At 59.4% G+C, this 24,837-nt stretch overlaps 1 protein-coding gene across 1 annotated transcript in view; it reads right to left on the bottom strand.

Annotated features, from left to right (window-relative positions):
- Window positions 1-2,878: 2,878 nt before the first annotated feature.
- LOC132403372 (uncharacterized) overlaps window positions 2,879-24,837 on the bottom strand; it is a 122,616-nt gene continuing 100,657 nt past the window's right edge. Inside the window, exon 4 of the mRNA XM_059986789.1 lies at window positions 2,879-3,054. Coding sequence (XP_059842772.1) covers window positions 2,879-3,054 — 176 coding nt within the window. The remainder of the gene's footprint in view (window positions 3,055-24,837) is intronic.

Raw genomic sequence — 24,837 nt, 5'->3', positions numbered from 1 at the left:
GTTCCTGGTTTCATAGTTACAATGATAGAGCTCCTTTCTGAAAAGCCAACTCCTTACTGCCTTGGGTCCTCATGAAGGAGACCCTGCCAACAGAAGGTGGAATTGGACTCTCTGATGGAAACTTTACCCGCCAAACAGGTCTCCTGGAGGCAGGCAAAGTTGACGTTCAGCCGAGTGAGCTCCCTGTCAATGACTGCTGTTTGCAGGGCGAAGAGCCGGCACCTTCCTAGCTTTCATCCTTCTACCCGGTGCGGACTCACAGTTTGCTTGGCGAGGTGAACTCTGAGCTCCATGGACCCAGTGAGACAGGCGAGCAGTGGCGGGACAGCACCTTCCTGGCTGGGGGCTGCCCAACTTGAAGCAGGTGGTAGCTGTCCATTGAGATGCAATGATCTCTCCCACTGTCAGAAGTCGCCCCTATGGCAATCGCTAACTGCCACTTCCCGCGTCGTGCTGATAACTTGCGACATTGATGGAGTGTCCTCTCCATAATGCCAAGGGCCCGGGTGAGGGCTTTTGGAGATCGTTGTTGGCAGTGTCCAACAGAAAGGAAGAACCAATACAGTTGGTGTCAGTGCAGCTGCAGGAGTTGCCAGAATGTGATGCCCATTCACTCCAGATCTTCTGTAGGGGATTACTCTCTTAGCCTCTGCCCTTCCCAAGGCACACACAAGGCAGTGCGACTATATGGCTGTTCCTCCATAACCTCCAGAAATGATATTTCACTGAAATTTCACGATAAATGTCACTGAGATTTGATCCAGAAATCAACTGGAGCGACAATGCTGTCAGAGGCGCAGCTGCCATGCACTGCCACCACCCCCCCAGCCGGGCCGGCACATCCGTGAGGTCTCCCCACCCTCCCAGCAGCCGACCAGCGCTGCCACCACCCCCCCCCCCAGCCGGGCCGGCACATCCGTGAGGTCTCCACCCCCCCCCCAGCCGGGCCGGCACATTCGTGAGGTCTCCCCACCCCCCCCCCAGCCGGGCCGGCACATCCGTGAGGTCTCCCCACCCCCCCAGCCGGGCCGGCACATCCGTGAGGTCTCCACCCCCCCCCCCCAGCCGGGCCGGCACATCCGTGAGGTCTCCCCACCCCCCCCAGCCGGGCCGGCACTGCCACCAACCACCCCCCCCAGCCGGGCCGGCACATCCGTGAGGTCTCCCCACCCCCCCCCCCAGCCGGGCCGGCACATCCGTGAGGTCTCCCCACCCCCCCAGCCGGGCCGGCACATCCGTGAGGTCTCCCCACCCCCCTCCCCCAGCCGGGCCGGCACATCCGAGGTCTCCACCCCCCCCCCAGCCGGGCCGGCACTGCCACCAACCCCCCCCCCCCCAGCCGGGCCGGCACTGCCACCAACCCCCCCCCCCAGCCGGGCCGGCACTGCCACCAACCCCCCCCCCCCCAGCCGGGCTGGCACATCCGTGAGGTCTCCCCACCCCCCCCCCCCAGCTGGGCTGGCACATCCGTGAGGTCTCCCCACCCTCCCAGCAGCCGGGCCGGCACACCTGTGAGGTCTCCCCCCACCCCCCAGCCGGGCCGGCACATCCGTGAGGTCTCCCCACCCCCCCCCAGCCGGGCCGGCACTGCCACCAACCCCCCCCCCCCCCAGCCGGGCCGGCACATCCGTGAGGTCTCCCCACCCCCCCCCCCAGCTGGGCTGGCACACCCGTGAGGTCTCCCCACCCCCCCAGCCGGGCCGGCACATCCGTGAGGTCTCCCCACCCCCCCCCCAGCTGGGCTGGCACACCCGTGAGGTCTCCCCACCCCCCCAGCCGGGCCGGCACATCCGTGAGGTCTCCCCACCCCCCCCAGCCGGGCCGGCACATCCGTGAGGTCTCCCCACCCCCCCCAGCCGGGCCGGCACTGCCACCAACCCCCCCCCCCCCAGCCGGGCCGGCACTGCCACCAACCCCCCCCCCCCAGCCGGGCCGGCACACCGGTGAGGTCTCCCCACCCCCCCCCAGCCGGGCAGCCCTGCACCCTGCACCTGAGCCTCCAGGCTGATTCGACCGACACACGCCCGAGCCCTATGACTCTATGAATTAAAAACACAACATGCTGGCAGAACTCAGCGGGCCAGAGAGCATCTTTGGGAGGAGGTAGTGACGACGTTTCGGGCCGAAACCCTTCATCAGGAGTGAAGTAACATGGGATGGTCAAGGGGGGATAAGAAGTGGGGGGAGGGATGAAGTAGAGAGCTGGGAAGTGATAGGCTGGAGGGAAATGGGCTAGGGGGAAGGTGGAGAATTATGGGAGATAAAGGAGAAAGAAAGGTAGGGCTGGGAGGAGGTTATAGTGAGGGGGAAAGAAAGAGAAGGAGAACTAGACTAAAATAATAGATAGGGATGGGGGTAAGGGGGGGGGCAGGGGTATCAACAAAGGTCAGTGAGTTGAATGTTCATGCCGGCAGGTAGGTGTAAAGCATTAGTAAACAAACTGAGGAAGTAAACACCAGGAGTAATTGGAATTGGTTTATTAATGTATCGAGGTACAATGACAAGCTTTGTTCTCCGTACATTTGCACAGATCATGTCATCACATCAGTACAAGGGAAAAATGCTGCACCCACACACACTTACCTGTGTCCCTGTAAACTTCCTGACCAATAGAACACCTTGATGGTAGGTGTCCAGGTGTTCATACAGATCAGATCGTTACACAGTGCATTGAGGTAGAACAAGGTGAAACAATGACGATGCAGAATGAAGTGGAACAGCTACAGAGAAGGTGCAGTGCAGGCAAACAATAAGGTGCAAAATCATGAGGAAATTGTGACATCAGGAGTCCATCTTATTTTACAAGAGGTCTGTTCAAGAGTCTGATAACAATGGTATAGAAACTGTCCTTGAGCCTGGTGGTGCGTGCTTTCAGGCTTCATATTTTCTGCCCGTTTGGAGAGGAGAGGAGAATGTCCAGGATGGTGTGCTCTTTGATTATTGCTTGCAGAAAGAGTCCATAGAAGAAGCTGGCTTCCATGATGTATTGAGCTGTATCCTTGCAGTCATGGGCTAAGCAGTTGCCATACAAAGCCAGACAGATTGCCTTCTCTGCTGCGATGATAAAAAGTGGGTTTAGCAACATTTAGAAACTGGAAAACATTTAAATATATTTTTCACAAATTATTTTTTTTTGATTGACAAAAAATTCAATATGCAAATGAAACATGAATTGAAGTCGTTAAGTTCAGTGGCCCTATTTAAATGAACAAGGCTTTGCTAGATGGTGTAAAGCGAAGGGGTCAGATATGAAGTGCACTGTGAGCATCATCTCAATGCGGAGGTAGGAGGTCAGCGTCCTCAATGGAACCTCTGGGTTGAGTCAGGAGTAAGCTTGCAACAGGCTGCCAAAGGCAAAAGTTCCAAGTTCTTGGTAGATTCCAAAGACTAAGAGAAAAGATGTGGAAGCATTACAGAGGATGCAGAAGAGATTTACCAAGATGCTGCCTGGATTAGAGAGCATGTATTATGAGGAAAGATTGAGTGAGCTTTTCTCTTTGGAGCAAAGGAGAAAGGGAGATGACTTGATAGAGATGTGCAATAAGATAAGAGGCAAAGATTGACCGGAGGGACAGAGACCTTTCCCCAGAGTCGAATTTGCGAAAATGAGGGACATAATTTTAAATTGATTGGAGGAAGGTATGGGGGCAGGGGGATGTCAGAGTTAAGTTTTTTACATGGAGACTAGTGAGTGCATAGAATGCTCAGCTAGGGGAGGTGACAGAGACAATGTCATGGTCCGGTCCGTAAAGTCGGCATTCTGGTCCGTCGATTCTTGTTCCGTGTTTTCCTGTTTTCTCCCTTGTTCTGTTGGGCGCCTTAATTGAGACACCTGATTCCTGTTGTGGGCTGGCACATAAATACCTCTCAGACCAAGAATTCCCTGCTGGACTGTTCCCTTTCCTTCTGAAGCCCAGCTCTGCAATCTATGTGCCTCAGCAAGCCTGGTGCGGGAGATTCCTCATCCTGTGCTGGATTGCCCACATCCGAATCCTTGGCAGATTACTTTGGCAGTTCCTTCGGCAAGCATCCTGGCCCTGTGTCCTAGAAAGGGACCCGGCCCTGCGAAAGTATCCTGGCCCTGTGTCCTAGAAAGGGACCCGGCCCTGCGAAAGCATCCACGCCCTGTCCTAGAAAGGGTCACGGCCCTGTGAAAGCATCCTGGCCCTGTGTCCTAGAAAGGGTCACGGCCCTGTGAAAGCATCCTGGCCCTGTGTCCTAGAAAGGGTCCCGGCCCTGTGAAAGCATCCTGGCCCTGTGTCCTAGAAACGGTCCCAGCACTGCGAAAGCAACCTGGTCCTGTGTCCAATGAAGGGTCCCTGCCCTGTGAAAGCAGGGCCCTGTGTCCAAGGAAGGGTCCCCGTCCTGCGAAAGCATCCAGGCCCTGTGTCCTAGAACGGGTCCCGGCCCTGTGAAAGCTTCCTGGCCCTGTGTCCAAGGAAGGCTCCCGACCCTGTGAAAGCATCCTGGCCTTGTCCTAGAAAGAGTAGCCCTGCGAAAGTATCCTGGTCCTGTGTCCTAGAAAGGGTCATGGCCCTGCGAAAGCATCCTGTCCCTGTGTCCAAGGAAGGGGCCCGGCCCTGCGGATGCATCCTGGCCCTGTGTCCTAGAAAGGCTCCTGGCCCTGTGAAAGCATCCTGGCCCTGTCCTAGAGAGGGTCCCAGCCCTGTGAAAGCATCCTGGCCCTGTGTCCTAGAAAGGGTCCAGGCTCCGCGAAAGCATCCACGCCCTGTCCTAGAAAGGGTCATGGCCCTGCGAAAGCATTCTGGCCCTGTGTCCAAGGAAGGGGCCTGGCCCTGCAGATGCATCCTGGCCATGTGTCCTAGAGAGGGTCCCGGCCCTGTGAAAGCATCCTGGCCCTGTCCTAGAAAGGGTCACGGCCCTCCGAAAGCATCCCTGCCCTGTCCTAGAAAGAGTCCCAGCCCTGTGAAAGCATCCTGGCCCTGTGTCCTAGAAAGGGTTCCAGCCCTGCGAAAGCATCCTGGTCCTGTGTCCAAGGAGGGGTCCCGTCCCTGTGAAAGCAACCTGGAACTGTCCTAGAAAGGGTCTCGGCACTGCGAAAGCATCCTGGCCCTGTGTCCTAGAAAGGGTCCCGGCCCTGTGAAAGCATCCTGGCGCTGTGTCCAAGGAAGGGTCCCGGCCCTGCGGAAGCATCCTGGCCCTGTGTCCAAGGAAGGGTCCCGGCCCTGTGAAAGCATCCTGGCCCGGTGTCCTAGAAAGGGTCCCAGCCCTGCGAAAGCATCCTGGCCCTGTGTCCTAGAAAGGGTCCCGGCCCTGTGAAAGCATCCTGGCGCTGTGTCCAAGGAAGGGTCCCGGCCCTGCGGAAGCATCCAGGCCCTGTGTCCAAGGAAGGGTCCCGGCCCTGTGAAAGCATCCTGGCCCGGTGTCCTAGAAAGGGTCCCGGCCCTGCGAAAGCATCCTGGCCCTGTGTCCAAGGAAGGGTCCTGGACCTGCAATAGCATCCTGGCCCTGTGTCCTACAAAGGGTCCCGGCCATGTGAAAGCATCCTGGCCCTGTGTCCAAGGAAGGGTCCCAGCCCTGCAGAAGCATCCTGGCCCTGTGTCCTAGAAAGGGTCCCGGCCCTGCGAAAGCATCCTGGCCCTGTGTCCTAGAAACGGTCCCGGCCCTGTGAAAGGTTCCTGGCCCTGTGTCCAAGGAGGGGACCCGGCCCTGCGGAAGCATCCTGGCCCTGTGTCCAAGGAAAGCTCCTGGCCCTGTGGAAGCATCCTGGCCATGTGTCCCAGAAATGGTCCCGGCCCTGCAAAAGCATCTTGGCCCTGTGTCCAAGGAAGGGTCCCGGCCCTGCGGATGCATTCTGGCCATGTGTCATAGAAAGAGACCCAGCCCTGCGAAAGCATCCCTGCCCTGTCCTAGAAAGGGTCCCAGCCCTGTGAAAGCATCCCTGCCCTGTCCTAGAAAGGGTCCCGGCCCTGCGAAAGCATCCTGGCCCTGTGTCGTAGAAAGGGTCCTGGCCCTGTGAAAGCATCCTGGCCCTGTCCTAGAAAGGGTCCCAGCCCTGCGAAAGCATCCTGGCCTTGTGTCCTAGAAAGGGTCACGGTCCTACGGATGCATCCTGGCCTTGTGTCCTAGAAAGAGTCCCTGCCCTGCGAAAGCATCCTGGCCCTGTCCTAGAGAGAGTCACAGCCCTGCGAAAGCATCCACGCCCTGTCCTAGAAAGGGTCATGGCCCTGCGAAAGCATTCTGGCCCTGTGTCCAAGGAAGGGGCCTGGCCCTGCAGATGCATCCTGTCCATGTGTCCTAGAGAGGGTCCCGGCCCTGTGAAAGCATCCTGGCCCTGTGACCTAGAAAGGGTCCCGGCCCTGCGAATGCATCCTGGCACTGTCCTAGAAAGAGTCCCGGCCCTGTGAAAGCCTCCTGGCCCTGTGTCCTAGAAAAGGTCCCGGCCCTGCAAAAGCATCCTGGCCCTGTGTCACAGAAAGGGTCCCAGCCCTGTGAAAGCATCCTGGCCCTGTGTCCTAGAAAGGGTCCCGACCCTGCGAATGCATCCTGGCCCTGTGTCCAAGGAAGGGGCCCGGCCCTGCAGATGCATCCTGGCCATGTGTCCTAGAGAGGGTTCTGGCCCTTTGAAAGCATCCTGGCCCTGTCCTAGAAAGAGACCCTGCCCATCAAAAGCATCCTGGCCCTGTGTCCTAGAAAGGGTCCCAGTCCTGCGAAAGCATCCTGATCCTGTGTTCAAGGAAGGGTCCCTGCCCTGTGAAAGCATCCTGGCCCTGTGTCCAAGGAAGGGTCCCCGTCCTGCGAAAACATCCGGGCCCTGTGTCCTAGAAATGGTCCCGGCCGTGCAAAAGCTTCCTGGCCCTGAGTCCTAGAAAGGGTCAAGGCCCTGCGATACCCTCCTGGCTCTGAGTCCTAGAAAGTGTCCCAGCCCTGTGAAAGCATCCCTACCCTGTCCTAGAAAGGGTCCCGGCCCTGCAAAAGCATCCTGGCCCTGTGTCCTAGAAAGGGTCCCGGCCCTGTGAAAGCATCCTGGCCCTGTCCTAGAAAGGGTCCCGGCCCTGCGAAAGCATCCTGGCCTTGTGTCCTAGAAAGGGTCACGGTCCTGCGGATGCATCCTGGCCATGTGTCCTAGAAAGAGTCCCTGCCCTGCGAAAGCATGCTGGCCCTGTGTCCAAGGAAGAGTCCCGGCCCTGCGGATGCATTCTGGCCATGTGTCCCAGAAAGAGACCCAGCCCTGCGAAAGCATCCCTGCCCTGTCCTAGAAAGGGTCCCAGCCCTGTGAAAGAATCCTGGCCTTGTGTCCTAGAAAGGGTCACGGTCCTGCGGATGCATCCTGGCCATGTGTCCTAGAAAGAGTCCCTGCCCTGCGAAAGCATCCTGGCCCTGTCCTAGAAAGGGTCATGGCCCTGCGAAAGCATCCTGGCCCTGTGTCCAAGGAAGGGGCCCGGCCCTGTGAAAGCATCCTGGCCCTGTCCAAGAAAGAGTCCCAGCCCTGCGAAAGCATCGTGGCCTTGTGTCCTAGAAAGGGTCCCGGCCCTGTGAAAGGTTCCTGGCCCTGGGTTCTAGAAAGGGTGACGGCCCTGCGAAAGCATCCTGGCCATGTGTCCTAGAAAGGGTCGAGGCTCCGCGAAAGCATCCTGGCCCTGTGTCCAGGAAAGGGTCATGGCCCTGCGAAAGCATCCTGGCCCTGTGCCCAAGGAAGGGGCCCGGCCCTGCGGAAGCATTCTGGCCATGTGTCCTAGAAAGGGTCCCAGCCCTGTGAAAGCATCCTGGCCCTGTGTCCTAGAAAGGGTCCCGGCCCTGAGAAAACATCCAGGCCCTGTGTCCAAGGAAGGGGCCCGGCCCTGCAGATGCATTCTGGCCATGTGTCCTAGAGAGGGTTCTGGCCCTTTGAAAGCATCCTGGCCCTGTCCTAGAAAGAGACCCTGCCCATCAAAAGCATCCTGGCACTGTCCTAGAAAGGGTCCCGGCCCTGAGAAAACATCCAGGCCCTGTGTCCAAGGAAGGGGCCCGGCCCTGCAGATGCATTCTGGCCATGTGTCCTAGAGAGGGTTCTGGCCCTTTGAAAGCATCCTGGCCCTGTCCTAGAAAGAGACCCTGCCCATCAAAAGCATCCTGGCACTGTCCTAGAAAGGGTCACGGCCCTCCGAAAGCATCCCTGCCCTGTCCTAGAAAGGGTCCCGGCCCTGTGAAAGCATCCTGGCCCTGTGTCCTAGAAAGGGTCCCAATCCTGTGAAAGCATCCTGGTCCTGTGTCCAAGGAAGGGTCCCCGTCCTGCGAAAACATCCGGGCCCTGTGTCCTAGAAAGGGTCCCGGCCGTGCAAAAGCTTCCTGGCCCTGTGTCCTAGAAAGGGTCCCGGCCCTGTGAAAGCATCCCTACCCTGTCGTAGAAAGGGTCCCGGCCCTGCAAAAGCAGCCTGGCCCTGAGTCCTAGAAATGGTCCCGGCCCTGCGAAAGCATCCTGGCCTTGTGTCCTAGAAAGGGTCACGGTCCTGCGGATGCATCCTGGCCATGTGTCCTAGAAAGAGTCCCAGCCCTGCGAAAGCATCCCTGCCCTGTCCTAGAAAGGGTCCCAGCCCTGTAAAAGCATCCCTGCCCTGTTCTAGAAAGGGTCCCGGCCCTGCGAAAGCATCCTGGCCCTGTGTCCTAGAAAGGGTCCCAGCCCTGCGAAAGCATCCTGGCCTTGTGTCCTAGAAAGGGTCACGGTCCTGCAGATGCATCCTGGCCATGTGTCCTAGAAAGAGTCCCTGCCCTGTGAAAGCATCCTGGCACTGTGTCCCAGAAAGGGTCCAAGCCCTGTGAAAGCATCCTGGCCCTGTGTCCTAGAAAGGGTCCCGGCCCTGCGAAAGCATCGTGGCCTTGTGTCCTAGAAAGGGTCCCGGCCATGTGAAAGGTTCCTGGCCCTGGGTCCTAGTAAGGGTGACGGCCCTGCGAAAGCATACTGGCCATGTGTCCTAGAAAGGGTCATGGCCCTGCGAAAGCATCCTGGCCCTGTGCCCAAGGAAGGGGCCCGGCCCTGCGGAAGCATTCTGGCCATGTGTCCTAGAAAGAGTACCTGCCCTGCGAAAGCATCCCTGCCATGTCCTAGAAAGGGTCCCAGCCCTGTGAAAGCATCCCTGCCCTGTCCTAGAAAGGGTCCCGGCCCTGCGAAAGCATCCTGGCTTTGTGTCCTAGAAAGGGTGTCGGTCCTGCGGATGCATCCTGGCCATGTGTCCTAGAAAGAGTCCCTGCCCTGCAAAAGCATCCACGCCCTGTCCTAGAAAGGGTCATGGCCCTGCGAAAGCATTCTGGCCCTGTGTCCAAGGAAGGGGCCTGGCCCTGCAAATGCATCCTGGCCATGTGTCCTAGAAAGAGTCCCTGACCTGTGAAAGCAACCTGGCCCTGTCCTAGAAAGGATCACGGCCCTCCGAAAGCATCCCTGCCCTGTCCTAGAAAGGGTCAGCGCCCTCCGAAAGCATCCCGGCCCTGTCCTAGAAAGGGTCCCAGCCCTGTGAAAGCATCCCTGCCCTGTCCTAGAAAGGGTCCCGGCCCTGCGAAAGCATCCTGGCTTTGTGTCCTAGAAAGGGTCACGGTCCTGTGGATGCATCCTGGCCATGTGTCCTAGAAAGAGTCCCTGCCCTGCGAAAGCATCCACGCCCTGTCCTAGAAAGGGTCATGGCCCTGCGAAAGCATTCTGGCCCTGTGTCCAAGGAAGGGGCCTGGCCCTGCAGATGCATCCTGGCCATGTGTCCTAGAAAGAGTCCCTGACCTGTGAAAGCATCCTGGCCCTGTCCTAGAAAGGGTCACGGCCCTCCGAAAGCATCCCTGCCCTGTCCTAGAAAGGGTCAGCGCCCTCCGAAAGCATCCCTGCCCTGTCCTAGAAAGGGTCCCGGCCCTGTGAAAGCATCCTGGCCCTGTGTCCTAGAAAGGATCCCAGTCCTGCGAAAGCATCCTGGTACTGTGTTCAAGGAAGGGTCCCGGCCCTGTGAAAGCATCCTGGCCCTGTGTCCAAGGAAGGGTCCCTGTCCTGCAAAAACATCCGGGCCCTGTGTCCTAGAAAGGGTCCCGGCCATGCAAAAGCATCCTGGCCCTGTGTCCTAGAAATGGTCAAGGCCCTGCAATAGCCTCCTGGCTCTGCGTCCTAGAAAGGGTCCCGGCCCTGCGAAAGCATCCTGGCCCTGTGTCCTAGAAAGGGTCACGGACCTGCGAAAGCATCCTGGCCCTGTGTTCTAGAAAGGCTCCTGGCCCTGTGAAAGCATCCTGGCCCTGTGTCCTAGAAAGTGTCCCGGCCCTGTGAATGCATCCTGGCCCTGTCCTAGAGAGGGTCCCGGCCCTGTGAAAGCATCCTGGCCCTGTCCTAGAAAGTGTCCCGGCCCTGTGAAAGCATCCTGGCCCTGTCCTAGAAAGGGTCCTGGCCCTGTGAAAGCATCCTGGCCCTGTGTCCTAGAAAGGGTCCCGGCCCTGTGAAAGCATCCTGGCCTTGTGTCCAAGAAAAGGTCCCGGCCCTGTGAAAGCTTCCTGGCCCTGTGTCCCCCGACCCTGTGAAAGCATCCTGGCCCTGTCCTAGAAAGAGTAGCCCTGCGAAAGTATCCTGGTCCTGTGTCCTAGAAAGGGTCACGGCCCTGCGAAAGCATCCTGGCCGTGTTTCCTAGAAAGAGTCCCGGCCCTGTGAAAGCATCCTAGCCCTGTGTCCTAGAAAGGGTCCCGGCCCTGTGAAAGCATCCTGGCCTTGTGTCCTAGAAAGACTTACGGACCTGCGAAAGCATCTGGGTCCTGTGTCCTAGAAAGGGTCCCGGCCCTGTGAAAGCCTCCTGGCCCGGTGTCCCAGAAAAGGTCCCGGCCCTGCAAAAGCATCCTGGCCCTGTGTCCCAGAAAGGGTCCCAGCCATGTGAAAGCATCCTAGCCCTGTGTCCTAGAAAGGGTCCCGGCCCTGTGAAAGCATCCTGGCCTTGTGTCCTAGAAAGTCTTATGGCCCTGCGAAAGCATCCGGGCCCTGTGTCCTACAAAGGGTCCCAGTCCTGTGAAAGCATCCTGGCCCTGTGTCCTTGAAAGGGTCCCGGCCCTGCGAAAGCATCCTGGCACTGTCCTAGAAAGGGTCCCGGCCCTGTGAAAGCCTCCTGGCCCTGTGTCCTAGAAAAGGTCCCGGCCCTGCAAAAGCATCCTGGCCCTGTGTCCCAGAAAGGGTCCCAGCCCTGTGAAAGTATCCTGGCCCTGTGTCCAGGAAAGGGTCCCGGCCCTGCGAATGCATCCTGGCACTGTCCTAGAAAGGGTCCCGGCCCTGCGAAAGCATCCTGGCCCTGTGTCCAAGGAAGGGGCCCGGCCCTGCAGATGCATCCTGGCCATGTGTCCTAGAGAGGGTTCTGGCCCTTTGAAAGCATCCTGGCCCTGTCCTAGAAAGAGACCCTGCCCATCAAAAGCATCCTGGCCCTGTGTCCTAGAAAGGGTCCCAGTCCTGCGAAAGCATCCTGATCCTGTGTTCAAGGAAGGGTCCCTGCCCTGTGAAAGCATCCTGGCCCTGTGTCCTAGAACGGGTCCCGGCCCTGTGAAAGCTTCCTGGCCCTGTGTCCAAGGAAGGCTCCCGACCCTGTGAAAGCATCCTGGCCTTGTCCTAGAAAGAGTAGCCCTGCGAAAGTATCCTGGTCCTGTGTCCTAGAAAGGGTCATGGCCCTGCGAAAGCATCCTGTCCCTGTGTCCAAGGAAGGGGCCCGGCCCTGCGGATGCATCCTGGCCCTGTGTCCTAGAAAGGGTCCCAGTCCTGCGAAAGCATCCTGGTCCTGTGTTCAAAGAAGGGTCCCTGCCCTGTGAAAGAATCCTGGTCCTGTGTCCAAGGAAGGGTCCCCGTCCTGCGAAAACATCCGGGCCCTGTGTCCTAGAAAGGGTCCCGGCCGTGCAAAAGCTTCCTGGCCCTGTGTCCTAGAAAGGGTCCCGGCCCTGTGAAAGCATCCCTACCCTGTCGTAGAAAGGGTCCCGGCCCTGCAAAAGCATCCTGGCCCTGTGTCCTAGAAACGGTCCCGGCCCTGCGAAAGCATCCTGGCCTTGTGTCCTAGAAAGGGTCACGGTCCTGCGGATGCATCCTGGCCATGTGTCCTAGAAAGAGTCCCTGCCCTGCGAAAGCATGCTGGCCCTGTGTCCAAGGAAGAGTCCCGGCCCTGCGGATGCATTCTGGCCATGTGTCCCAGAAAGAGACCCAGCCCTGCGAAAGCATCCCTGCCCTGTCCTAGAAAGGGTCCCAGCCCTGTAAAAGCATCCCTGCCCTGTTCTAGAAAGGGTCCCGGCCCTGCGAAAGCATCCTGGCCCTGTGTCCTAGAAAGGGTCCCGGCCCTGTGAAAGCATCCTGGCCCTGTCCTAGAAAGGGTCCCAGCCCTGCGAAAGCATCCTGGCCTTGTGTCCTAGAAAGGGTCACGGTCCTGCAGATGCATCCTGGCCATGTGTCCTAGAAAGGGTCCCAGCCCTGTGAAAGCATCCTGGCCCTGTGTCCTAGAAAGGGTCCCGGCCCTGCGAATGCATCCTGGCACTGTCCTAGAAAGGGTCCCGGCCCTGAGAAAACATCCAGGCCCTGTGTCCAAGGAAGGGGCCCGGCCCTGCAGATGCATTCTGGCCATGTGTCCTAGAGAGGGTTCTGGCCCTTTGAAAGCATCCTGGCCCTGTCCTAGAAAGAGACCCTGCCCATCAAAAGCATCCTGGCACTGTCCTAGAAAGGGTCACGGCCCTCCGAAAGCATCCCTGCCCTGTCCTAGAAAGGGTCCCGGCCCTGTGAAAGCATCCTGGCCCTGTGTCCTAGAAAGGGTCCCAATCCTGTGAAAGCATCCTGGTCCTGTGTCCAAGGAAGGGTCACCGTCCTGCGAAAACATCCGGGCCCTGTGTCCTAGAAAGGGTCCCGGCCGTGCAAAAGCTTCCTGGCCCTGTGTCCTAGAAAGGGTCCCGGCCCTGTGAAAGCATCCCTACCCTGTCGTAGAAAGGGTCCCGGCCCTGCAAAAGCAGCCTGGCCCTGAGTCCTAGAAACGGTCCCGGCCCTGCGAAAGCATCCTGGCCTTGTGTCCTAGAAAGGGTCACGGTCCTGCGGATGCATCCTGGCCATGTGTCCTAGAAAGAGTCCCAGCCCTGCGAAAGCATCCCTGCCCTGTCCTAGAAAGGGTCCCAGCCCTGTAAAAGCATCCCTGCCCTGTTCTAGAAAGGGTCCCGGCCCTGCGAAAGCATCCTGGCCCTGTGTCCTAGAAAGGGTCCCAGCCCTGCGAAAGCATCCTGGCCTTGTGTCCTAGAAAGGGTCACGGTCCTGCAGATGCATCCTGGCCATGTGTCCTAGAAAGAGTCCCTGCCCTGTGAAAGCATCCTGGCACTGTGTCCCAGAAAGGGTCCCAGCCCTGTGAAAGCATCCTGGCCCTGTGTCCTAGAAAGGGTCCCGGCCCTGCGAAAGCATCGTGGCCTTGTGTCCTAGAAAGGGTCCCGGCCATGTGAAAGGTTCCTGGCCCTGGGTCCTAGTAAGGGTGACGGCCCTGCGAAAGCATACTGGCCATGTGTCCTAGAAAGGGTCATGGCCCTGCGAAAGCATCCTGGCCCTGTGCCCAAGGAAGGGGCCCGGCCCTGCGGAAGCATTCTGGCCATGTGTCCTAGAAAGAGTACCTGCCCTGCGAAAGCATCCCTGCCATGTCCTAGAAAGGGTCCCAGCCCTGTGAAAGCATCCCTGCCCTGTCCTAGAAAGGGTCCCGGCCCTGCGAAAGCATCCTGGCTTTGTGTCCTAGAAAGGGTGTCGGTCCTGCGGATGCATCCTGGCCATGTGTCCTAGAAAGAGTCCCTGCCCTGCAAAAGCATCCACGCCCTGTCCTAGAAAGGGTCATGGCCCTGCGAAAGCATTCTGGCCCTGTGTCCAAGGAAGGGGCCTGGCCCTGCAAATGCATCCTGGCCATGTGTCCTAGAAAGAGTCCCTGACCTGTGAAAGCATCCTGGCCCTGTCCTAGAAAGGATCACGGCCCTCCGAAAGCATCCCTGCCCTGTCCTAGAAAGGGTCAGCGCCCTCCGAAAGCATCCCGGCCCTGTCCTAGAAAGGGTCCCAGCCCTGTGAAAGCATCCCTGCCCTGTCCTAGAAAGGGTCCCGGCCCTGCGAAAGCATCCTGGCTTTGTGTCCTAGAAAGGGTCACGGTCCTGTGGATGCATCCTGGCCATGTGTCCTAGAAAGAGTCCCTGCCCTGCGAAAGCATCCACGCCCTGTCCTAGAAAGGGTCATGGCCCTGCGAAAGCATTCTGGCCCTGTGTCCAAGGAAGGGGCCTGGCCCTGCAGATGCATCCTGGCCATGTGTCCTAGAAAGAGTCCCTGACCTGTGAAAGCATCCTGGCCCTGTCCTAGAAAGGGTCACGGCCCTCCGAAAGCATCCCTGCCCTGTCCTAGAAAGGGTCAGCGCCCTCCGAAAGCATCCCTGCCCTGTCCTAGAAAGGGTCCCGGCCCTGTGAAAGCATCCTGGCCCTGTGTCCTAGAAAGGATCCCAGTCCTGCGAAAGCATCCTGGTACTGTGTTCAAGGAAGGGTCCCGGCCCTGTGAAAGCATCCTGGCCCTGTGTCCAAGGAAGGGTCCCTGTCCTGCAAAAACATCCGGGCCCTGTGTCCTAGAAAGGGTCCCGGCCATGCAAAAGCATCCTGGCCCTGTGTCCTAGAAATGGTCAAGGCCCTGCAATAGCCTCCTGGCTCTGCATCCTAGAAAGGGTCCCGGCCCTGTGAAAGCATCCCTGCCCTGTCCTAGAAAGGGTCCCGGCCCTGCGAAAGCATCCTGGCCTTGTGTACTAGAAAGGGTCACGGTCCTGCAGATGCATCCTGGCCATGTGTCCTAGAAAGAGTCCCTGCCCTGTGAAAGCATCCACGCCCTGTCCTAGAAAGGGTCATGGCCCTGCGAAAGCATCCTGGCCCTGTGTCCCAGAAAGGGTCATGGCCCTGCGAAAGCATCCTGGCCGTGTTTCCTAGAAAGAGTCCCGGCCCTGTGAAAGCATCCTAGCCCTGTGTCCTAGAAAGGGTCCCGGCCCTGTGAAAGCATCCTGGCCTTGTGTCCTAGAAAGACTTACGGACCTGCGAAAGCATCTGGGCCCTGTGTCCTAGAAAGGGTCCCGGCCCTGTGAAAGCCTCCTGGCCCGGTGTCCCAGAAAAGGTCCCGGCCCTGCAAAAGCATCCTGGCCCTGTGTCCCAGAAAGGGTCCCAGCCATGTGAAAGCATCCTAGCCCTGTGTCCTAGAAAGGGTCCCGGCCCTGTGAAAGCATCCTGGCCTTGTGTCCTAGAAAGTCTTATGGCCCTGCGAAAGCATCCGGGCCCTGTGTCCTACAAAGGGTCCCAGTCCTGTGAAAGCATCCTGGCCCTGTGTCCTTGAAAGGGTCCCGGCCCTGCGAAAGCATCCTGGCACTGTCCTAGAAAGGGTCCCGGACCTGTGAAAGCCTCCTGGCCCTGTGTCCTAGAAAAGGTCCCGGCCCTGCAAAAGCATCCTGGCCCTGTGTCCCAGAAAGGGTCCCAGCCCTGTGAAAGTATCCTGGCCCTGTGTCCAGGAAAGGGTCCCGGCCCTACGAATGCATCCTGGCACTGTCCTAGAAAGGGTCCCGGCCCTGCGAAAGCATCCTGGCCCTGTGTCCAAGGAAGGGGCCCGGCCCTGCAGATGCATCCTGGCCATGTGTCCTAGAGAGGGTTCTGGCCCTTTGAAAGCATCCTGGCCCTGTCCTAGAAAGAGACCCTGCCCATCAAAAGCATCCTGGCACTGTCCTAGAAAGGGTCCCGGCCCTGTGAAAGCATCCCTGCCCTGTCCTAGAAACGGTCCCGGCCCTGTGAAAGCATCCTGGCCCTGTGTCCTAGAACGGGTCCCGGCCCTGTGAAAGCTTCCTGGCCCTGTGTCCAAGGAAGGCTCCCGACCCTGTGAAAGCATCCTGGCCTTGTCCTAGAAAGAGTAGCCCTGCGAAAGTATCCTGGTCCTGTGTCCTAGAAAGGGTCATGGCCCTGCGAAAGCATCCTGTCCCTGTGTCCAAGGAAGGGGCCCGGCCCTGCGGATGCATCCTGGCCCTGTGTCCTAGAAAGGGTCCCAGTCCTGCGAAAGCATCCTGGTCCTGTGTTCAAAGAAGGGTCCCTGCCCTGTGAAAGAATCCTGGTCCTGTGTCCAAGGAAGGGTCCCCGTCCTGCGAAAACATCCGGGCCCTGTGTCCTAGAAAGGGTCCCGGCCGTGCAAAAGCTTCCTGGCCCTGTGTCCTAGAAAGGGTCCCGGCCCTGTGAAAGCATCCCTACCCTGTCGTAGAAAGGGTCCCGGCCCTGCAAAAGCATCCTGGCCCTGTGTCCTAGAAACGGTCCCGGCCCTGCGAAAGCATCCTGGCCTTGTGTCCTAGAAAGGGTCACGGTCCTGCGGATGCATCCTGGCCATGTGTCCTAGAAAGAGTCCCTGCCCTGCGAAAGCATGCTGGCCCTGTGTCCAAGGAAGAGTCCCGGCCCTGCGGATGCATTCTGGCCATGTGTCCCAGAAAGAGACCCAGCCCTGCGAAAGCATCCCTGCCCTGTCCTAGAAAGGGTCCCAGCCCTGTAAAAGCATCCCTGCCCTGTTCTAGAAAGGGTCCCGGCCCTGCGAAAGCATCCTGGCCCTGTGTCCTAGAAAGGGTCCCGGCCCTGTGAAAGCATCCTGGCCCTGTCCTAGAAAGGGTCCCAGCCCTGCGAAAGCATCCTGGCCTTGTGTCCTAGAAAGGGTCACGGTCCTGCAGATGCATCCTGGCCATGTGTCCTAGAAAGAGTCCCTGCCCTGTGAAAGCATCCACGCCCTGTCCTAGAGAGAGTCACAGCCCTGCGAAAGCATCCTGGTCCTGTATTCAAGGAAGGGTCCCGGCCCTTTGAAAGCATCCTGGCCCTGTGTCCAAGGAAGGGTCCCCGTCCTGCAAAAACATCCGGGCCCTGTGTCCTAGAAAGGGTCCCGGCCATGTGAAAGGTTCCTGGCCCTAGGTCCTAGTAAGGGTGACGGCCCTGCGAAAGCATACTGGCCATGTGTCCTAGAAAGGGTCATGGCCCTGCGAAAGCATCCTGGCCCTGTGCCCAAGGAAGGGGCCCGGCCCTGCGGAAGCATTCTGGCCATGTGTCCTAGAAAGAGTCCCTGCCCTGCAAAAGCATCCACGCCCTGTCCTAGAAAGGGTCATGGCCCTGCGAAAGCATTCTGGCCCTGTGTCCAAGGAAGGGGCCTGGCCCTGCAGATGCATCCTGGCCATGTGTCCTAGAAAGAGTCCCTGACCTGTGAAAGCATCCTGGCCCTGTCCTAGAAAGGGTCACGGCCCTCCGAAAGCATCCCTGCCCTGTCCTAGAAAGGGTCAGCGCCCTCCGAAAGCATCCCGGCCCTGTCCTAGAAAGGGTCCCAGCCCTGTGAAAGCATCCCTGCCCTGTCCTAGAAAGGGTCCCGGCCCTGCGAAAGCATCCTGGCTTTGTGTCCTAGAAAGGGTCACGGTCCTGCGGATGCATCCTGGCCATGTGTCCTAGAAAGGATCACGGCCCTCCGAAAGCATCCCTGCCCTGTCCTAGAAAGGGTCAGCGCCCTCTGAAAGCATCCCGGCCCTGTCCTAGAAAGGGTCACGGCCCTCCGAAAGCATCCCTGCCCTGTCCTAGAAAGGGTCCCGGCCCTGTGAAAGCATCCTGGCCCTGTGTCCTAGAAAGGATCCCAGTCCTGCGAAAGCATCCTGGTACTGTGTTCAAGGAAGGGTCCCGGCCCTGTGAAAGCATCCTGGCCCTGTGTCCAAGGAAGGGTCCCTGTCCTGCAAAAACATCCGGGCCCTGTGTCCTAGAAAGGGTCCCGGCCATGCAAAAGCATCCTGGCCCTGTGTCCTAGAAATGGTCAAGGCCCTGCAATAGCCTCCTGGCTCTGCGTCCTAGAAAGGGTCCCGGCCCTGCGAAAGCATCCTGGCCCTGTGTCCTAGAAAGGGTCACGGACCTGCGAAAGCATCCTGGCCCTGTGTTCTAGAAAGGCTCCTGGCCCTGTGAAAGCATCCTGGCCCTGTGTCCTAGAAAGTGTCCCGGCCCTGTGAATGCATCCTGGCCCTGTCCTAGAGAGGGTCCCGGCCCTGTGAAAGCATCCTGGCCCTGTCCTAGAAAGTGTCCCGGCCCTGTGAAAGCATCCTGGCCCTGTCCTAGAAAGGGTCCTGGCCCTGTGAAAGCATCCTGGCCCTGTGTCCTAGAAAGGGTCACGGTCCTGCAGATGCATCCTGGCCATGTGTCCCAGAAAGAGTCCCTGCCCTGTGAAAGCATCCACGCCCTGTCCTAGAGAGAGTCACAGCCCTGCGAAAGCATCCTGGTCCTGTGTTCAAGGAAGGGTCCCGGCCCTTTGAAAGCATCCTGGCCCTGTGTCCAAGGAAGGGTCCCCGTCCTGCAAAAACATCCGGGCCCTGTGTCCTAGAAAGGGTCCCGGCCATGTGAAAGGTTCCTGGCCCTAGGTCCTAGTAAGGGTGACGGCCCTGCGAAAGCATACTGGCCATGTGTCCTAGAAAGGGTCATGGCCCTGCGAAAGCATCCTGGCCCTGTGCCCAAGGAAGGGGCCCGGCCCTGCGGAAGCATTCTGGCCATGTGTCCTAGAAAGAGTACCTGCCCTGCGAAAGCATCCCTGCCATGTCCTAGAAAGGGTCCCAGCCCTGTGAAAGCATCCCTGCCCTGTCCTAGAAAGGGTCCCGGCCCTGCGAAAGCATCCTGGCTTTGTGTCCTAGAAAGGGTGTCGGTCCTGCGGATGCATCCTGGCCATGTGTCCTAGAAAGAGTCCCTGCCCTGCAAAAGCATCCACGCCCTGTCCTAGAAAGGGTCATGGCCCTGCGAAAGCATTCTGGCCCTGTGTCCAAGGAAGGGGCCTGGCCCTGCAGATGCATCCTGGCCATGTGTCCTAGAAAGAGTCCCTGACCTGTGAAAGCATCCTGGCCCTGTCCTAGAAAGGATCACGGCCCTCCGAAAGCATCCCTGCCCTGTCCTAGAAAGGGTCAGCGCCCTCCGAAAGCATCCCGGCCCTGTCCTAGAAAGGGTCCCAGCCCTGTGAAAGCATCCCTGCCCTGTCCTAGAAAGGGTCCCGGCCCTGCGAAAGCATCCTGGCTTTGTGTCCTAGAAAGGGTCACGGTCCTGTGGATGCATCCTGGCCATGTGTCCTAGAAAGGATCACGGCCCTCCGAAAGCATCCCTGCCCTGTCCTAGAAAGGGTCAGCACCCTCCGAAAGCATCCCGGCCCTGTCCTAGAAAGGGTCACGGCCCTCCGAAAGCATCCCTGCCCTGTCCTAGAAAGGGTCCCGGCCCTGTGAAAGCATCCTGGCCCTGTGTCCTAGAAAGGATCCCAGTCCTGCGAAAGCATCCTGGTACTGTGTTCAAGGAAGGGTCCCGGCCCTGTGAAAGCATCCTGGCCCTGTGTCCAAGGAAGGGTCCCTGTCCTGCAAAAACATCCGGGTCCTGTGTCCTAGAAAGGGTCCCGGCCATGCAAAAGCATCCTGGCCCTGCGTCCTAGAAATGGTCAAGGCCCTGCAATAGCCTCCTGGCTCTGCGTCCTAGAAAGGGTCCCGGCCCTGCGAAAGCATCCTGGCCCTGTGTCCTAGAAAGGGTCACGGACCTGCGAAAGCATCCTGGCCCTGTGTCCTAGAAAGGCTCCTGGCCCTGTGAAAGCATCCTGGCCCTGTGTCCTAGAAAGTGTCCCGGCCCTGTGAATGCATCCTGGCCCTGTCCTAGAGAGGGTCCCGGCCCTGTGAAAGCATCCTGGCCCTGTCCTAGAAAGTGTCCCGGCCCTGTGAAAGCATCCTGGCCCTGTCCTAGAAAGGGTCCTGGCCCTGTGAAAGCATCCTGGCCCTGTGTCCTAGAAAGGGTCCCGGCCCTGTGAAAGCATCCTGGCCTTGTGTCCAAGAAAAGGTCCCGGCCCTGTGAAAGCTTCCTGGCCCTGTGTCCCCCGACCCTGTGAAAGCATCCTGGCCCTGTCCTAGAAAGAGTAGCCCTGCGAAAGTATCCTGGTCCTGTGTCCTAGAAAGGGTCACGGCCCTGCGAAAGCATCCTGGCCGTGTTTCCTAGAAAGAGTCCCGGCCCTGTGAAAGCATCCTAGCCCTGTGTCCTAGAAAGGGTCCCGGCCCTGTGAAAGCATCCTGGCCTTGTGTCCTAGAAAGACTTACGGACCTGCGAAAGCATCTGGGCCCTGTGTCCTAGAAAGGGTCCCGGCCCTGTGAAAGCCTCCTGGCCCGGTGTCCCAGAAAAGGTCCCGGCCCTGCAAAAGCATCCTGGCCCTGTGTCCCAGAAAGGGTCCCAGCCATGTGAAAGCATCCTAGCCCTGTGTCCTAGAAAGGGTCCCGGCCCTGTGAAAGCATCCTGGCCTTGTGTCCTAGAAAGTCTTATGGCCCTGCGAAAGCATCCGGGCCCTGTGTCCTACAAAGGGTCCCAGTCCTGTGAAAGCATCCTGGCCCTGTGTCCTTGAAAGGGTCCCGGCCCTGCGAAAGCATCCTGGCACTGTCCTAGAAAGGGTCCCGGCCCTGTGAAAGCCTCCTGGCCCTGTGTCCCAGAAAGGGTCCCGGCCCTGCGAATGCATCCTGGCACTGTCCTAGAAAGGGTCCCGGCCCTGTGAAAGCCTCCTGGCCCTGTGTCCTAGAAAAGGTCCCGGCCCTGCAAAAGCATCCTGGCCCTGTGTCCCAGAAAGGGTCCCAGCCCTGTGAAAGTATCCTGGCCCTGTGTCCAGGAAAGGGTCCCGGCCCTGCGAATGCATCCTGGCACTGTCCTAGAAAGGGTCCCGGCCCTGCGAAAGCATCCTGGCCCTGTGTCCAAGGAAGGGGCCCGGCCCTGCAGATGCATCCTGGCCATGTGTCCTAGAGAGGGTTCTGGCCCTTTGAAAGCATCCTGGCCCTGTCCTAGAAAGAGACCCTGCCCATCAAAAGCATCCTGGCACTGTCCTAGAAAGGGTCCCGGCCCTGTGAAAGCATCCCTGCCCTGTCCTAGAAACGGTCCCGGCCCTGTGAAAGCATCCTGGCCCTGTGTCCTAGAACGGGTCCCGGCCCTGTGAAAGCTTCCTGGCCCTGTGTCCAAGGAAGGCTCCCGACCCTGTGAAAGCATCCTGGCCTTGTCCTAGAAAGAGTAGCCCTGCGAAAGTATCCTGGTCCTGTGTCCTAGAAAGGGTCATGGCCCTGCGAAAGCATCCTGTCCCTGTGTCCAAGGAAGGGGCCCGGCCCTGCGGATGCATCCTGGCCCTGTGTCCTAGAAAGGCTCCTGGCCCTGTGAAAGCATCCTGGCCCTGTCCTAGAGAGGGTCCCAGCCCTGTGAAAGCATCCTGGCCCTGTGTCCTAGAAAGGGTCCAGGCTCCGCGAAAGCATCCACGCCCTGTCCTAGAAAGGGTCATGGCCCTGCGAAAGCATTCTGGCCCTGTGTCCAAGGAAGGGGCCTGGCCCTGCAGATGCATCCTGGCCATGTGTCCTAGAGAGGGTCCCGGCCCTGTGAAAGCATCCTGGCCCTGTGTCCTAGAAAGGGTTCCAGCCCTGCGAAAGCATCCTGGTCCTGTGTCCAAGGAGGGGTCCCGTCCCTGTGAAAGCAACCTGGAACTGTCCTAGAAAGGGTCTCGGCACTGCGAAAGCATCCTGGCCCTGTGTCCTAGAAAGGGTCCCGGCCCTGTGAAAGCATCCTGGCGCTGTGTCCAAGGAAGGGTCCCAGCCCTGTGAAAGCATCCTGGCCCGGTGTCCTAGAAAGGGTCCCGGCCCTGCGAAAGCATCCTGGCCCTGTGTCCAAGGAAGGGTCCTGGACCTGCAATAGCATCCTGGCCCTGTGTCCTACAAAGGGTCCCGGCCATGTGAAAGCATCCTGGCCCTGTGTCCCAGGAAGGGTCCCGGCCCTGTGAAAGCATCCTGGCGCTGTGTCCAAGGAAGGGTCCCGGCCCTGTGAAAGCATCCTGGCCCGGTGTCCTAGAAAGGGTCCCGGCCCTGCGAAAGCATCCTGGCCCTGTGTCCTAGAAACGGTCCCGGCCCTGTGAAAGGTTCCTGGCCCTGTGTCCAAGGAGGGGACCCGGCCCTGCGGAAGCATCCTGGCCCTGTCCAAGGAAAGCTCCTGGCCCTGTGGAAGCATCCTGGCCATGTGTCCCAGAAATGGTCCCGGCCCTGCAAAAGCATCCTGGCCCTGTGTCCTAGAAAGGGTCATGGCCGTGCGAAAGCCTCCTGGTCCTGTGTCCTGGAAAGGGTCACGGCCCTGTGAAAGCCTCCTGGCCCTGTGTCCCAGAAAGGGTCCCAGCCCTGCGAATGCATCCTGGCACTGTCCTAGAAAGGGTCCCGGCCCTGTGAAAGCCTCCTGGTCCTGTGTCCTAGAAAAGGTCCTGGCCCTGCAAAAGCATCCTGGCCCTGTGTCCTAGAAAGGGTCATGGCCGTGCGAAAGCCTCCTGGTCCTGTGTCCTGGAAAGGGTCACGGCCCTGTGAAAGCCTCCTGGCCCTGTGTCCCAGAAAGGGTCCCGGCCCTGCGAATGCATCCTGGCACTGTCCTAGAAAGGGTCCCGGCCCTGTGAAAGCCTCCTGGCCCTGTGTCCTAGAAAAGGTCCCGGCCCTGCAAAAGCATCCTGGCCCTGTGTCCCAGAAAGGGTCCCAGCCCTGTGAAAGTATCCTGGCCCTGTGTCCAGGAAAGGGTCCCGGCCCTGCGAATGCATCCTGGCACTGTCCTAGAAAGGGTCCCGGCCCTGCGAAAGCATCCTGGCCTTGTGTCCTAGAAAGGGTCATGGCCCTGCGAAAGCATTCTGGCCCTGTGTCCAAGGAAGGGGCCTGGCCCTGCAGATGCATCCTGTCCATGTGTCCTAGAGAGGGTCCCGGCCCTGTGAAAGCATCCTGGCCCTGTGACCTAGAAAGGGTCCCGGCCCTGCGAATGCATCCTTGCACTGTCCTAGAAAGGGTCCCGGCCCTGTGAAAGCCTCCTGGCCCTGTGTCCTAGAAAAGGTCCCGGCCCTGCAAAAGCATCCTGGCCCTGTGTCACAGAAAGGGTCCCAGCCCTGTGAAAGCATCCTGGCCCTGTGTCCTAGAAAGGGTCCAGGCTCCGCGAAAGCATCCACGCCCTGTCCTAGAATGGGTCATGGCCCTGCGAAAGCATTCTGGCCCTGTGTCCAAGGAAGGGGCCTGGCCCTGCAGATGCATCCTGGCCATGTGTCCTAGAGAGGGTTCTGGCCCTTTGAAAGCATCCTGGCCCTGTCCTAGAAAGAGACCCTGCCCATCAAAAGCATCCTGGCACTGTCCTAGAAAGGGTCACGGCCCTCCGAAAGCATCCCTGCCCTGTCCTAGAAAGGGTCCTGGCCCTGCGAATGCATCCTGGCACTGTCCTAGAAAGGGTCCCGGCCCTGCGAAAGCATCCTGGCCTTGTGTCCTAGAAAGGGTCACGGTCCTGCGGATGCATCCTGGCCATGTGTCCTAGAAAGAGTCCCTGCCCTGCGAAAGCATGCTGACCCTGTGTCCAAGGAAGGGTCCCGGCCCTGCGGATGCATTCTGGCCATGTGTCATAGAAAGAGACCCAGCCCTGCGAAAGCATCCCTGCCCTGTCCTAGAAAGGGTCCCAGCCCTGTGAAAGCATCCCTGCCCTGTCCTAGAAAGGGTCCCGGCCCTGCGAAAGCATCCTGGCCCTGTGTCGTAGAAAGGGTCCTGGCCCTGTGAAAGCATCCTGGCCCTGTCCTAGAAAGGGTCCCAGCCCTGCGAAAGCATCCTGGCCTTGTGTCCTAGAAAGGGTCATGGCCCTGCGAAAGCATTCTGGCCCTGTGTCCAAGGAAGGGGCCTGGCCCTGCAGATGCATCCTGTCCATGTGTCCTAGAGAGGGTCCCGGCCCTGTGAAAGCATCCTGGCCCTGTGACCTAGAAAGGGTCCCGGCCCTGCGAATGCATCCTTGCACTGTCCTAGAAAGGGTCCCGGCCCTGTGAAAGCCTCCTGGCCCTGTGTCCTAGAAAAGGTCCCGGCCCTGCAAAAGCATCCTGGCCCTGTGTCACAGAAAGGGTCCCAGCCCTGTGAAAGCATCCTGGCCCTGTGTCCTAGAAAGGGTCCAGGCTCCGCGAAAGCATCCACGCCCTGTCCTAGAATGGGTCATGGCCCTGCGAAAGCATTCTGGCCCTGTGTCCAAGGAAGGGGCCTGGCCCTGCAGATGCATCCTGGCCATGTGTCCTAGAGAGGGTCCCGGCCCTGTGAAAGCATCCTGGCCCTATCCTAGAAAGGGTCACGGCCCTCCGAAAGCATCCCTGCCCTGTCCTAGAAAGAGTCCCAGCCCTGTGAAAGCATCCTGGCCCTGTGTCCTAGAAAGGGTTCCAGCCCTGCGAAAGCATCATGGTCCTGTGTCCAAGGAGGGGTCCCGTCCCTGTGAAAGCAACCTGGAACTGTCCTAGAAAGGGTCTCGGCACTGCGAAAGCATCCTGGCCCTGTGTCCTAGAAAGGGTCCCGGCCCTGTGAAAGCATCCTGGCCCTGTGTCCAAGGAAGGGTCCTGGACCTGCAATAGCATCCTGGCCCTGTGTCCTACAAAGGGTCCCGGCCATGTGAAAGCATCCTGGCCCTGTGTCCCAGGAAGGGTCCCGGCCCTGTGAAAGCATCCTGGCGCTGTGTCCAAGGAAGGGTCCCGGCCCTGCGGAAGCATCCTGGCCTTGTGTCCTAGAAAGGGTCACGGTCCTACGGATGCATCCTGGCCATGTGTCCTAGAAAGAGTCCCTGCCCTGCGAAAGCATCCTGGCCCTGTCCTAGAGAGAGTCACAGACCTGCGAAAGCATCCACGCCCTGTCCTAGAAAGGGTCATGGCCCTGCGAAAGCATTCTGGCCCTGTGTCCAAGGAAGGGGCCTGGCCCTGCAGATGCATCCTGTCCATGTGTCCTAGAGAGGGTCCCGGCCCTGTGAAAGCATCCTGGCCCTGTGACCTAGAAAGGGTCCCGGCCCTGCGAATGCATCCTGGCACTGTCCTAGAAAGGGTCCCGGCCCTGTGAAAGCATCCCT

Source organism: Hypanus sabinus, chromosome 13 (genome assembly GCF_030144855.1).
Source record: "Hypanus sabinus isolate sHypSab1 chromosome 13, sHypSab1.hap1, whole genome shotgun sequence".
In the NCBI taxonomy this organism is placed as follows: Eukaryota; Metazoa; Chordata; class Chondrichthyes; order Myliobatiformes; family Dasyatidae; genus Hypanus; species Hypanus sabinus.
Note: the sequence above shows the minus strand (reverse complement) of the source record. Positions and strands in the feature narration are given on the sequence as shown.